The following is a 15,247-nucleotide window of genomic DNA, read 5'->3' as shown; positions in this document are numbered from 1 at the left end:
TAGTTTTTGAAGGGAGAGAAGCAGCCAAGCCCCATTATTCAAACATCAGGCTGTCCAGGTGGCAATCTCATAGTGTCCAAGAAGGCCAAATTAAAGGACATTATCAAAGCTCATCTAAAATGTATGAGGAGAAGGGAGAACTTACAGACAGGGAAATCCCAGTTTTAATATTTTATATATAAATTAATATTTTCTTCTAAAAGTATTAGTTCAAAAGGTATATTGTTTCAGCCTCTCTCTCAAAACCCACTCATGTCTATGAAAAAAACTCTTCCCAGTAGAATTTGGACTGATGCACATTGTTGTGAGCCAGCCGCCTTCTCCTCTGAGGATGAGGAAATGAAAGACTCAGAATCAGGCCCTGCACTGGAGGAATCCCCACCTAAGCAGCTGGATTTAGAGGCAAAGCCAGCAAAAGAAGCATCAGAAAACGAAGGTTGCTTATTCTGGCAGGACACGAAAGACATGGAACAGAGACCAGAGCGTCAGTCATCAACAGCGTCTCCTGAACCAGCTGAGTGCAGGAGATGCTGGGAGTGTTTGACAGCTCAGGAGAGGTGAAGAAGCACCCAGTTAATTGCACAACAGTCAGTACTAGCTCCTGAAGCAGAGTCATTACAGGAGAAGGAGTGACAAGCCAGTGAGAAGCAACAGCTGTGCTTAAGGGATGAGTCAGCTAATTAGGCAAATAAAAGGAACACATTGGGCAGGGTGTATTGTGGAAGCAACCTTGTTTGCTACCCCCCTTTGAGCTGATTCAATCAGCGAACAGAGGATTACCATGCTTGCTGCCTTGCATTTTGTCTTGCTAACCTGTGCTTGCTTTTCAGCTAGAAACTCAGTCCCCATCTCCTGTCCTGGCTCCCTAGATTTGGGCCCTGAACTCCAGACCTTCTTGTCCCCCTACTTTTTAGACAGAACCTTCAACTTCCTGGCTTTGTGCTGGTTTATGATTTTTGGCTCTTGTCTATTGCCCTGGCTGTTTGTGATTACATCTGTGCATCCCAGAACTCCTGGGTAGAGTAAAAGCATCAGGCTCTGCCCTGGATACAACATTGGTTTTGATTGCTTATCATTGTGTTGTACATTCTGGAGGCTTGTGTGCAATAAACACCAGACTCACCCTTGTGTGCAACACATTCCTTCACTGTCATTGTTCGAAGCCTAAAGAACTACTGTTATTTCCTGTATCACTGTGATCAATAAGCAATTGCAAGGTTGTTAGAGTCAAGAATTTAAATCCAGAAGCAGACACTGACTTCTAAAAATGTGAATATTGTTAAAATATAACTATACCACCCAACATTTCCATATCTACACATTTTTTGCTCTGGATCTGGTACACATTTTCATTCATACAGGCCCTTAATGGTTCATAAAAAATTTATTGTACCATCTGAAAGCACTTCTTAAAAAATATGTACACATTCAACTAAAAAATAAGACATGTACATGTGTTAATCTGCACAAACTCTATTTGATATTCTAAGAAATAGAGAAGTTAGGCCATATACTCAGAGCACCAATTTTGTCCTTTAGTAGTAAATACTAAATAGTCAAAAATAAATAATACAAACACAAGAAATGGGGGTGGGATCCTGGAAATGGATTCAGTAGCTTGGCATCTCAGCAAATTATACATATAGGAAACAAACTCATTTGTTTAAATCTGGGTTTGCCCCTATGACATGGTAAGTGGGGAATAGGAGTCTGATTGTATTGTCGAAGGCTTTCACGGCCGGAGAACGATGGTTGTTGTGGGTTTTCCGGGCTGTATTGCCGTGGTCTTGGCATTGTAGTTCCTGACGTTTCGCCAGCAGCTGTGGCTGGCATCTTCAGAGGTGTAGCACCAAAAGACAGAGATCTCTCAGTGTCACAGTGTGGAAAAGATGTAGGTCATTTGTATCTACTCAGGAGGGGTGGGGTTGAGCTGAGTCATCCTGTAAGAATTTCCCAGGGTGTGGAATGCTAATGGCGGGAGGCTTCACTGTATCCTGAGGAGGTTCTGATTAACCGGGCAAAAGGCATACAATGAGGTAAGGGGCAGTGACATATCCAGCAACCAATAGCTTAACCCTTCAGAATCTTCCTACTAAGGGTATAGGGAAAATTCAGCGCCCACAAAACTATTTTGCACTAAAACGTGATACTCCTGCCATTATACAGGATTGAAGCAGATGTAAGTTTCAACAAATCACATTAATTTGGTCAAACCACTGGGAGTAGTTGGGGCTTGCTCTAGTGAAGTTGTTGAACAATTGTAGCCTTATGGTTTAATGAAATGAAGGATGTTTCATTTTCATTGTGCACTCTTTCCTCCTTGTCATATCTCCTTATTGACAGAGATAGTCCAAGACATTTTGGTGCCTGAGGAAGAAAACGCAAATGATACCCCGTGCTAAGCTATTAAAGATATAATAATAAAAGTAATACATAAATGATTATTTCCTCTTGTTTCAAAATATGTCACCTCTGGTAAGCTATTTTATGCTATCACAGGAAAAAGCAGAAACTGCATTAATAAATGCTTATTATCATTATCACCACTTTCCTATAGGCTGATTCACACATGACTCTCCAAGAAAGAGATCACATAATGCTAACCAATGCCTCTGCCCAAGCATTCTCTGTTCTGCTTCCACTTGAGAAAGTCAGGAAGGGTCCCATGCTTCTACTATTCTGCAGAATGTGTTTCTGAGTCTAGTTTAAGCTGGGCTGGTTCCACAAGGAGGTTTTTCTCTATTTCAGAAACTCTAGTTGTGAAGTTTTATTGTTTCCATTGAAGAACAAATTGTGAACAGCCTATTTTTTTTGCTAAAACTCTGAGCTTTTTTTTTTTTAAACCAAACAAAAAGTCTTTCTTAAGATGTCATTTTTGGGACAATCTTTTCATGTTTCCAGAATGGAATATACAATTTATGTTGAATAAAAGGAAAGAGCCCTTTCACCTAGGTTTGGCAGCTCCATTTGGGCAATTCCTTTGGATTCAGGGATGGAGCTTGGGAAGGGCAGGATTTGGAGAGGAAAGGGACCTCTGCATTGTATAATGCCACTGAGTCCACCCTTCAAAGTAGCCATTTTATCCAGGGAAACTGATTGCTATCATATGCAGATCAATTGTGATTCTGTGAGATCTCTAAGCTCTAGCTGGAGGGTGGCAACCCTACCTTCCCCCCTTCTGCCTTTTATACTTTGAGCCACCAACAAAATATAATTTTAAAAAAAATGGGGGTGGGGGTCAGGGCAATGTTGTAACTCTGTTACTACATTGTGACTATACCAGTAGCAGCAAGTATTTTTCTCCACTCTGTAGACAATCATCTGAATCGTTCCTGAGGAGATCTTTCCCTTTCCCCAAAGCTCCAACAGGCCAATTAGTCTTTTCCCTGTAAATCACTACAATGGGACACCCAGTACTTCCTGCAATTACAATTAGCAAATGATTCAACTATTGCATTATTCTGAAGCAGTACTATGCAAATGCATGGTGTACTATTGCTCTATTCTTCATCAGCACTATGCATACACCAAAATGTTTAAAAAGGTGGGTGAAGAATCATGATGGTGGCATGACAACAACTATCTATTTAGTATGGAAAGGGAACCATGGGTAACAAGGCGAAAAACCTGACTGAAGAATTTCTGTTGCAAGTGTGAATTAAGCAACAATCATACAGGCAACATGACCACTATGGAAAAACTCATGAATGTGGAATCAGTCATGCTGGTTATAACATTTAAAGCCCATTATGACCTAGGAACCGCATATCTAAATGTCTGTCTCCTCTCACATATCTCCATGCACCAGTGCAGTCCTAAAGTTGCCACCCACTGGTGGTTCTCCCACTTAAAGTAGCCTGCCTGGCATCAGCCAATGCCTTCTCCATTGGTGCTCCCGCTCTATGGAATGGATCCCCTGAGGAGGTGAGGGGAAGCATTCCTTTGAAATTTTCATGAGGTACTGCAAGTCCATTTCATTTGCCAGGGCCTGTTATGGAATACAATTGCAAATATTTCTGGTGGAGGGCAGGGATTCCCAGCCCCCCATTGGAAATAGGGGATCCCCTGCCCCAGCTACAGTCCTCTACCACCACTCACTTAGCTGATGGTAGGGAGGCATGGGGGAGGCTGGCTGGAACATGTGGTGAAATGGCATGCACAAACTAAGCAATGGAGTCCCAGCTATGTTCTGGGCTGAGACTCCATTGCTTCTGGTTTAAACAGAAGCAAAATCATTGCGGAAGCTGTGGAGGGGGCATATGTGCTTTGCATGTGAGAAACAGAAGTGATGCCCCCACCAGGCCAGACTGAGGAAATGAGACGGGCCAAAGGTCACAGGCAAGCCTTTCTGGAACAATGGCATTTGAATCTCGATTTCCCAGATTCTAGCCCAGTACTCTAACTGCTATACCAAATGGGCTCTTGTTAGAAATGATGTCATACAGGAATGACTCTAAAGACAGGATGAACACAATTGCAATAAGAACTCTCTCCTAGCAGTGGCAATTGCAATGCTGTAGAGTTTGTTCCATGCTTTATGTTAGTCCCAGGGTATAAGAATCTGGAGGAGTTCCAGTCCAGCTTTTACTCATGTCTGTGTAAACTGGCTGAAGGACTGCTAGGGAAGGCCTGAGCTAGGACTTACTTGTTTCTCCTGAATAAAGTTACTTTAGTCTTAGTTGACTAAATAGACCCTTTGCACATTCCTAAATGACTGCTGAATCTTACAGCAACAAGGTTGAGAACCCTGGGGAGATCCAGCACTATTCCCTGGTACGGAAAAGGGAGTGTGGGCACGCTTGGAATAGACAGGAAAAAAACCTGCCTTCAAAAAACAATGGGCTTAGAGGTTCAGCCTTATCATCTCTGTTAAAACAGAAGCAGCTGAGGAGCCCCAATCATTATATGGATAGTTCCAAGGCTACCATACCTCTGTGTTAGCTCTATTAAGCTTTGCCTCCAGGAACCACCTGGAAAACAAGGACAGCCTTGGAAAAAGAGGAATTCCTTGAGTTAGGTAGGCACATTTCCAAAGGCTTTGGGGGAAAGCCTCTCAGCCTTGGATCCCAGGCCTATGCTAAATTACACCTCCAGTCGTCTCTCCTCAGAGCTGACACAGCCAAGGACGGGAGGAGCCTTTATTCAGGCAGGCATGCAGGCAAAACATCTGGGGAAGAGTCTTGGAACTGAGGGCTCTGTCAGGCCACTTTCCTAGGCTTCTCCCCTTGGAACTGAGGGGGCTGGTGCATTTAATCAGGCTGGCATTCAGCTGCAGCCTTGAAGAAAAAGCCACTGAGGAGGCTCAGATGGGCCACACCTCTGGACTTAGCCCATGATAATCAAGGTTGCCAGTCAGGCACAAAGCCACAGATAAGAGCCATTGTGAGGAGGCTCTGACAGGCCCCACCTCTGGATTTAGCCCTCGGTGATCAAAGGTGCCAGGGAGGAAGTAGGTGCCTTTAATCAGACTAGCGTTTTTCAGCATCTTCATGAGGCCTCTCTTGAGCCATAACAAAACAGGAAAGACAGAAACTTTTTCTTTAAATGTAGTTTCATTCTTTACTAAAATGACTATTGATGGTTAAGAATTAAAAAAAAATTCTCCTCAGCCTCAAGGATGAGGTGAGGGAAAAGCAGAGAACAGCAGTGGAAATCCTCTCTCTGTGGTGGCAAAAAGAGAACAAAGGGAATAGCACTTTGGCAGGAAAGCACCAAAGGGAGCGCCCCATGTCTTCTAGAAAGCTCTGGAAATGTTCTCCATGGCTGGCCTGCACGTGTTCAGTCCCAGTGTATCCCTGCACAGAAGCCATGGAGATGAACAACTTGTCCGACTAATCCTGATCTATTAGTCCCTAGACTGGTGTGTGAACCGGCAACGTTCAAATGACAGCGAGCATGGGGGTGGCAAGGCCCCTTACCTTTTGTGATGGCCCCATTACCTTCTCTTTTAGAAGGCTTAAGTGACATAGAGATTTGGTCTCCCTCACTCTGTATAAATGAGAACCAGGTGGTGAGGTTTAGAGATTTCATTAAGGATGGAAATTTTGCTTTCATAATTCCTATAGTGAAGTTTTGAGAGTCCCTCTACATACTAAAAACAAACATTTTTTCTGTAATGTTGAGCACTCTAATTCCTACATTTCCAATATGTAATAATAGTTATTCTAGTGGCAGACTTCCTAATATTATGAGCAAGTATAATACCCTTTCCCTATCTGTTATTTTTGCACCACTGTGTTAACCATGGTATATCTGAAAATAAATTCAATAACCAAAATTCTGACACAAGAACAAGGTGCCAACGCTAAAGATCATTGACTAATTCATTTGAGATCTATAACAAAACGAAGCAGAAGCTGCCATTTCAATATCCGCCACTCTTAAATCTGTACCCATCATACAACCGTATGGAAGTGAAGGGTGCCAAGAGACAAAGGCAAGTTTAAAAGCTGCAGCAGTCTTCCAAAGAGAGCCAAACATGGCATACAGCCTGAGCTGGCTTTCAGCAAAACCCCCTAACATTATATAGGATATATTCAAATTGTTTATGCGATCCAAACAAAGGCAAAACACTGTAAAGCTAAAAGGTTAGGGAAATGGACAGGCAGAATTCAATACAAACATTTATAACAGTATGTACAATCACACTTTAGGCCCTTGATCTTTCAACGCAATTAAAGGAAGATTCACACATTTATGTACAACACTTGATTTTATAACACTTGCAGGACTGCTGAACTGGGGTGTGGGGACTACAGAGACAATATTCCAAGGGCCCTGTATGTGAGAATTGATTATAGGCAGATATAATTGGACCCCTCCCCCCTTCATTCTCCCCACTGTGAAGCAGATTTCCCCACCAAAAAGCTTCCCTGCTTTGACTGAGCAGCCCCAAATAGTGTGTTAATATTTGTGGTTTTGAAAGTCTGTCCTACCCTGATGCACAGATATAATTTTGGGTTTTTAGCCCAGCCCAGTCAGACAGGGAGGTAGCCCTGGAGAGTGAAGAGATCCCTGGTTAGGTGTGGTTGGAAACTGCATGTGGAGACCTTCAGATTTTGTTAAGGACTGAAGGAAAGCACTGACGTTTGAAGACAGAAGGGGATTGTGGTATTGGAAAGTGAGTACCAGCATTCCATCCTAACTCAAAAAGTGACAGAGAATACTAAAAGAAAGTATATTAGAGCATCTGGGAAAACCAAGGGAAGAAAAGCCAAAAACAAAAGTATTTTAACTATCGGTGGAGAGCATAGGAATGGAAGACTGTGCAAGTTCTGATTATACCTCAGTGATATATTACTTCATAAATTTTCAACCCCTGATTTCACTTGACTTTTCCCTTCTGAGCTAAATCAACTAGTTAGTTACTTTTTAGTTTTAAAAATGCCTCTAGTGCCATTTCTGCTATTTAAGGATGAGGGGATGTCATACTTTGTTTCAGACAACTGGGTCAATGTACAATGAGCACAATCTTAGGGTATGACTCAAAAGTCACTGAAATCAATGTAATAAAGCTGATTATATCTACATTATATTCCATTGCTTCGTGCAGTTAGTAAATATATTTGTGTTGAAAAGAAATCTCTACTATATGATATGGTTCCCATTTTCAACATTTATTTAACAATCTGTTTTAAAGAGAATTTTAACGTTTAACTTTAAACTGTTTGGAAGCAGGATACACCTAAGAGATTACCTCTTCTAACTGGGACTATCTGTATACCTGTCCCATGTTCCAGTGCTATCAGGGAGTCAGCAGATGGTTACAATAAGTGATGGGGCCTTGGTGGTGGTAGCACCCAGACTCTGGATTTCCCACCCCTGGATGTATGGTTGACCACGCCTTGCAATTATAAAGAAAGCAAAGGCCGTCTTCTTTCAAAGGGAATTCAGCTGATGCAATCTAAGATTTTATCATTGTTTTTATTTTTGTTTTTATTTTACCAATTGTCTTTTTATCAATCTGAAGGGTTTTTAAAAAATCTTTATCAATCTGATAGACTTTTTGTACTGTTTGGATTTTATTATCAGGTGTATTTTTAACTTTTGCATTGTGCACCACTTTAAACAGCTTCCTGAAGAGCATGCTATATATTTTGACATAAATGAGTAAATAAAAATAAACACATTACACTTTCAAATTTGAAAATCACACCATATGAAACTGTGGGTTTGAAAGAGACCACAGTAATGTGGACCTCACTTGTTTCCCTGTGGCCTTAGAACAACTGTGGGGAATGGCTTTTTAAAAAGTAAAGGAGAGCTCAAATAGGCTTGGGAGGCTGCCATGGGGAGGAGGGGAGGGCTCCTGCCTCTCCCCCAGCCATTTTCTTCAATGGAACGGTGCTGGCGGTTGATCAAGATGGGTAGCAAGAGTCTAGTAGCTCCTATAAGACTAACAAAATTTGAGGTACTATATGAGCTTTCGTGAGTCACAGCTCACTTCTTCAGAGACTGGGGGGTAGGATATATCCCTGTTTTTGCCGCTCCATATACACAGAACCCTTCATATGGAGCAATCAAAAATGGAAAATAACTCTTCCTCCTGCACTGCTTTGGCACAGAAAATTACTGGGGGAATAACAACAACAACAACATTCGATTTATATACCGCTCTTCAGGATGACTTAACACCCACTCAGAGTGGTTTACAAAGTAAGGCAGGAGTCCATCCTCCCTCGCAATGGAGTTCCAAGCCCAAACACGCTCTGCTGTATTCTTAACAGCCATTCTGTTCAGCTACTGTGTGACTGCAAGCAACCTGATTTGGGTCCAGGTTAATTCTTAAAATATAGGGATCCCAGGTCCACTGGTGGGGGCATGGGATTTCCCACCCTCCACCCCCGCCTCCATTCACCTGGCCAGTGGGGAGGAAAGGTACAGAAACAGGCCTCCTGGGTGCACTCTTGGGGTAGTGTGACAACATCAGTCCCAGGAGTAATGTCATTGTACTGCCCTGAGAATGCACATGCGCTCCCACACCGACACGATGACATCATCCACAGCAAAGAGAAGGCGAGTGCTGGGTCTCCCTCTCCTACTGGGAGGGTAAGGTGACCTGGCAACCTAATTAAAATAAGCTAACTTCTAGTTTGACCCTTAGGTTCTTCAGCTTAAAAAACAGATAATGCAGTAAGACAGAGATATCATACCATGTTTTGCGAATTCATAAGGCATTTCCTATGCCCATTTCAAATGCTTCAGCTCTCTCTCCATCCTGTTTGCTCCACTTGTTTTTCAGAATGTTATGAAGCAAAGAAACAGGAGCAATATCACAGACGTGCTGTGAGGATCAAACTAACACCATGCCCCGCAGATAAATGGTTTCAGTTCATAGCCACCTCCGTGTAGGGTTGCCAGGTGTCTGGTTTTCACCCAGACAGTCCACTATTTTGGGGGGCTGTATGGGAAAAACATCCCCCAAATACTAGACATAAGACTGACCCCTCCCCCCAGTGGCAGTATTGCCTTTGTAGACCACTCCTGCCCGGGTGTCCAGCCAGCTTCCTGTGAGTGCATGGTGCTGGTGGAAGCAGCCTGCCGGCCCAGGCACCCAGCTAGCCTCCTGCAGCTGCACTGGACCACCTGGGAGTGGCCAGCTGCTCACCTATGTGCCTGTGCAGCACTGTCCATGAGTGGCTGGCCAGCCACCCAGCCTCCTCCACAGCACTACCCAGGAGTGGCTGGCCAGGTAGGGTTCTCAGGTGCCCGCTAGTGGTGGGCAAACTCCTGGGGATTTGCCCTTCATCCACTGATCAACAACAATTGGAGGGAGGGGGCAAGCTCCTGCCGGCTCCCCACCACCGGCAGGCACCTCAGGAACGTGCACCGCATATGTGCTCTCAACAGGCGTGCCAACATCACTTCCGGAAGTGACGTCATCATGCTGGCTGCAGGAACATTCCTGCGCTTTTCTGGGGCCAATTTGGGGCCCATGCAGAGCGCAGGAGCACTCAGTCAGCTGGCGTAGTGACATCACTTCTGGAAGTGATTTCATCACGTCAGTCCCAGTGCACACGCATGCATGCAAAGTGTGCGCATGAAGGAGGATCTTGTGCCCGGTACAAGGTATGTGTCAGGGTCTCTACCCTCCTGGCAGGAGGGTAGAGGGAGCTAGCAACCCTATGGTCAGGCCACCCGCCTGCCCTGGCAGTGGGGTGGCATGATGATATCACCCCATAGTGATGTCATCATGCTCACGTGCTTTGCGCACACACTACTTCTTTTTAGAAGTAAGTGCTGCCACCTCCTCTCTTCGGGGTCCAGTATTTCTCTGGACTCCATCTGGCAACCCTACATGCAGGGAGTCCACTTTTGTTTTATACTAGACTATACTTATATTGTTCAACTCCTATCCAGGTAGCTGGGTAATTGTATGTTTTTCTGCTCTGGGGTAAGATGATCTCAAACAATAGTATGGAAAAAGCTAACATTTTCAACATCCAAGTAGTTAACTCTCACCTGTGTTTGGGAAGGCTTAAAAGCAGAGTCAAAACTATGCTGCAGAGAGTCCAGAAAGGGCTGGATTTTGTAGAGGCCGTGTGTAGTCTGACTGGAACGGAAGGCCACAATATGGAAGTACTTGAGAATCTTCTCAAATCTTGGCTGAGTCATAATCAGTGCTATGCTCTTGTTGCTATAGAAACCACTACTCCAAATGCTGAGGACAGACTCACAGTGGTGAGTGCTTGTGGATATCATGTATGCCAGGAAAGCCTTCATTTCTGTCAGGGTGACATCTGTCCAGGTGTCATCGCTCCCAAACCGTTCCTGATACTTCTTGGCATACATATTGGTTTGTACCACCATGTTCTTTAGCACATTGTCAGGGACAAACAGTTGGAAGAAGTCCATGGCACTGGCAGCTGGTGGCATTTTGTGAGTTGGGCCTAGAAGGCAAAAAGGAAAAATATGAAGTCTATTTTTGTAATTACTTATACAATTATTAGTATTATTATTGTAATTTTTGCTGTTGTTATTATTGCTGGATTTTTACCCTGGCCATCCTAAATATGTTACTGATAGAAGTTAAGTAGCTTAGAATTAATGGAGTAATTATAATTAGGTCATCCCACTCAAATTCAAAAATGTTTCCTATAGTATGTGTCATAGTTGATACCCAGTGATTATAATTCTGTGTTATTAAAAAAATTAAAATTCTGTGTCCAGGCAATCCAGTTTCAGTGTTTAAGTCTGCGATAGGCAGTGTGTATAGTGGTTAGAATATCAGACTAGGATCTGGGAGACCTAAGTTTGAATCTCCACTCTGCCATGGAAGCTTACTGGGTGACTTTGTTGTGAGGATAAAATGGAGAAGGGGATAATGGTGGGGTATAAATGAAGTGGTGAGTGGAGAGTGCCATTAAGTCAGAGCTGACATGGCAAACCCTGGCAGGGTTTTCATAGCATTAGACTAACAGAGGTGGTTTGCTATTGCCTGGCTCTGCAACCCTGGTCTTCACTGGAGGATCAGGCTTGCCTGGGCTATCCAGGCTAGGATATAAATCAAGTAAGTAAATTAAAACAATAAATTAGTAGTTCTGAATTTCATGACCTGTATAAACTATGTCAGAGTGCACAATTTGTTACATTAATACTGTGCTTTTTTATTATTTCACATTGTTCATTCTCGTTTACCAGTTACAGAGGGAAGAAGCAAGAAACTATAAAGGGAACTCTATTCTGCTATCCTTATGGCATCTCAGTATTCCACATGTAGCACACACTCACTGTCAAGCATATCTGTCCCTTGATTAAGACTAAAAACCTGTGTTTTTTTTTAAAGTGAAAATTGAAATTCACAGAAAGTCAAAATGTATGTGATATCTGCATTCCTATAGGATCATAGTAACATTCTTTACAGTCTCATCTTGCTTTAACCAAACTAAGGCTGATTCACACAACTCTTAACTGAACAGGATTCTTTGTTCAGGCTGACTAGTATGAACAATGCAAAATATGTGAGTGCTCCTAGCTTTTCTTGCTTTTCAGTGTATCATGACATCCATGTCGATCTCTATGAATTCCTCCTCAGCACTTACAATTTTGTACTGCAGCCCACATTGGTTAAACCTAGGTGGCTCTGGGGACTAGAAGGGAATATGTAAGAAATCATCTGAACGAGGATTCTGAAGTCAAGACAGTAGTATTCATAAGATGCAGTGCACCACAAACACAAAAGAGCAAATATTTAAAAAAATGTACATGGTAGACTACTCAGAATGGACAGGTAGGCAGTGGGAAGTGTAGAATCTGCCATTTTTTGCATAATAGCTGGCACTCAAAACTGCAGCTTTTTTTTTTGAGAAGCCACTATGTTAAAGTGGTACTCATTTACTCAACAGATGCGTTTCCAAGTGCACCGATTTCTATCTGCTTTCATTAATGTCTAAAAAGTGTCCTTATGCAATAAAACCTAAACACCAAACTCAGTTTGGTGTAGTGGTTACGAGTGCTGGACTCTGATGTGGAGAACCAGGTTTGATTCCCCACTCCTCCACTTGAAGCCAGCTCAGTGACCCTGGGCTAGTCACAGCTCTCTGGAGCTCTCTCAGCCCCACCCACCTCACAGGGTGTATGTTGTGGGGATAATAATGACATACTTTGTAAACCACTCTGAGTAGGCATTACGTTGTCCTGAAGGGCGGTATATAAATCTAATGTTGTTGCTGTTGTTATTGTTATTATTCCATCACCAGCACAAGCGGGTCCATGGAAGAGTCTCTGCACAGAATTTAATGGACACTTCTTCCTCTCCACCTTCGCTCTATACTTTCTCCCATTTAGAAACATAGGTCTGGGAGGGATCTCTAGGATCATCTAGTTCAATCCCCTGCACAATGCAGGAAATTCACAAATACAAGATGGCAAAACACCATCACGATCCCTAGCCAAACTGGCCTTGGGGTCACCTGACCCTCAAGGTGGTGATTGGCCTTACCCTGGGAATTAGAGATGGGCATGAACTGTAAAAAAACGAACTGTGCAGTTCATGGCTCGTCACATTTCACAAACCATGAACTTTCACAAACCTGACCCAGTTCGCGGACCAGTTTGTTTGGTCATGAAAACATCACATCCAGGTCAGCAAATCGTCACTTCCGGGTCAGCAGAAGGCCACTTCCAGGTCAGCAGGTCTGCAGGAAGTCCATCCCCTGTTGCCTAAGAAACTGATTGTTCAGCGCCAGGCTGTCTGCAGTGACGAACCAAAAAAGGAACCAAACGAACCAGCCTAAAGTTTGTGGCAGTTCATCAGAAATGGGCTCTGATGAACCACGAACCGGCCTGGTGCATCATGAACTTTGGTTCATATTTTGGTTCATGCCCATCTCTACTGGGAACTTAAGGAGGAGCCACAAGAACTGATGTAGCCCTTCCTGCCCTCCCTCTCATGATCTGCCTAGGTTCACAGAATAAGCACTGCTGTCAGATGGCCATCTACCCTGTACAAACTTACAATATGGGAAAGGGCATGTAACACCCATCCAAATGTTCAAAGTTTCCCATTGTTTTGGGAATGCTGAGACATCCAACCAAATATTAAAAGTAACTCCCACCCCTGAATAAGATAACATCCCATTCAACCCTATCTCATATAGTCACTCTAGCACAGAGTGAGGCTTGAATCACATCTGCATCTCCCCCAAAAGTCAGCCATCTTGTCCACATCCTTTTTGAAGTGAGGTCTCCAGAACTGCACACAATGCTCTAGGTGGGGCCTGAGCAATGCAGTATGTAGTGGAACAATGACATCCTGTGATTTGGATGTTATGCCTTTGTTAACAGAAGCATCAGGCGGTATATAACAAACCCCACACAAAATACTGCTTGTCCTTCCCTCTCTTATCTTGACCCAGACACTTTCTAGTGGGTTGTCACTTTTCTCCTCCAGTATTTCCTGACAATCAAGCCCTTCCCTCACATATAGCACCACTCCACCTCTTTACAACACTTCCTGTTCTTGAATAAATCATACCCACCCACTACTGTATTCCAAGCACAGGAATCTTCCCATCAAGTCTTTGTAATGCCTACTAAGGGCCAAGCTACAAGTGACGAATAACATAGGTTGAACACTTGTCAGCTTCCCTCACATTTTGATGGGAAATGTAGGCATCCTTGTCTTGCAGCTTGGCTCTCCGACTGCTGTCCAATGGACTTTTCAACTGTTACTTGTCCAACATTCCATCAAGCTGCCTACATTTCCCATCAAAACTTGAAGGAAGCTGACAAGTGTCCAACCTGTGTCATTCGTCACTTGTAGTTAGGCCCTAAATCTTTCCGTCTGCATTAGTAGATCATGTTCTTCCTTCTTATTGCCAAGCTTTGGGCATTGGTATATAGGCACCAGAAGCCTTGCAACATTTCCCCGCTTTGACCTGCCCTTCCCAGGTAGGACTCTGCTATTTGATGTTCCTCTTCTCTGAAATTGTTTCCACTCCCCAGTTTAAAGCCCTCCCAAGGAATCTCCCCAGGTCCCTTCCAAACACTTTCTTTTCTGTCCTTGACAGGTGGAGTCCATCATATGCAAGCAGGCCATCTTCTAGGCCAAGATCCCAGAATCCAAATCACTCCTGCTGGCACATCTGTTGATCTTGAAAGCCAGAAGAATGTGTTGGTTTTGCTGCAACACAACCACACCTTTAGAATTCAGGCAAAAACTTAATATGGAAATATACAGATGTAGCTTGAATGAATATTGGACATAAAAGATGTACATACCTTTAAAAATGAAAAGTGCAGACAAAAAAAATCTACACTCTGCAGAAGGCTCAAACCAACACACCAAAAAATTCAAACATACAGCCATAAACAACAGCTTTCAGGATACTGAAACATTACACCCACTAACTCCCCACAAAACAATGCAAACCCAGAACTATGATCGAATGTATAGCAACATATGATAAAACTGCAAACCAGAGACATCTGGATTATTTTCCCAATGCAGACCATTGGACTACTTGGGCACTCAAAAAATCCTGCTGACCAATTAAATGTATTTGACTTGGAATTCACAAGATACAAGTCAGAAACATTATTGTTCCTGCAGAAAGGCAGTTTGCTACTTCAGCTTATGAACCATGTTAAAATTCCCTCTGTACATGCATTATATCTATGATGTTGTTAAAATGTTGTGGCTAATTAAGGTGTTATTTTGAAATAGCCGCATGGTAGTTTCCAAATGATTGTCAAGCTGCACTCCTAAACACCAACACACTAGCCCTGTTTGCATGTTACAGTGAAC

At 43.2% G+C, this 15,247-nt stretch overlaps 1 protein-coding gene across 1 annotated transcript in view; it reads right to left on the bottom strand.

Moving 5' to 3' along the window:
• Positions 1-15,247, bottom strand: part of PGBD5 (piggyBac transposable element derived 5) — a 117,130-nt gene that overhangs the window by 30,821 nt on the left and 71,062 nt on the right. The window contains exon 2 of the mRNA XM_054996335.1: positions 10,462-10,889. Coding sequence (XP_054852310.1) covers positions 10,462-10,889 — 428 coding nt within the window. The remainder of the gene's footprint in view (positions 1-10,461; positions 10,890-15,247) is intronic.

This window comes from Eublepharis macularius, chromosome 1 (assembly GCF_028583425.1).
Source record: "Eublepharis macularius isolate TG4126 chromosome 1, MPM_Emac_v1.0, whole genome shotgun sequence".
NCBI classification, from domain to species: domain Eukaryota; kingdom Metazoa; phylum Chordata; class Lepidosauria; order Squamata; family Eublepharidae; genus Eublepharis; species Eublepharis macularius.
This window is presented reverse-complemented; position numbering and strand designations above follow the sequence as displayed.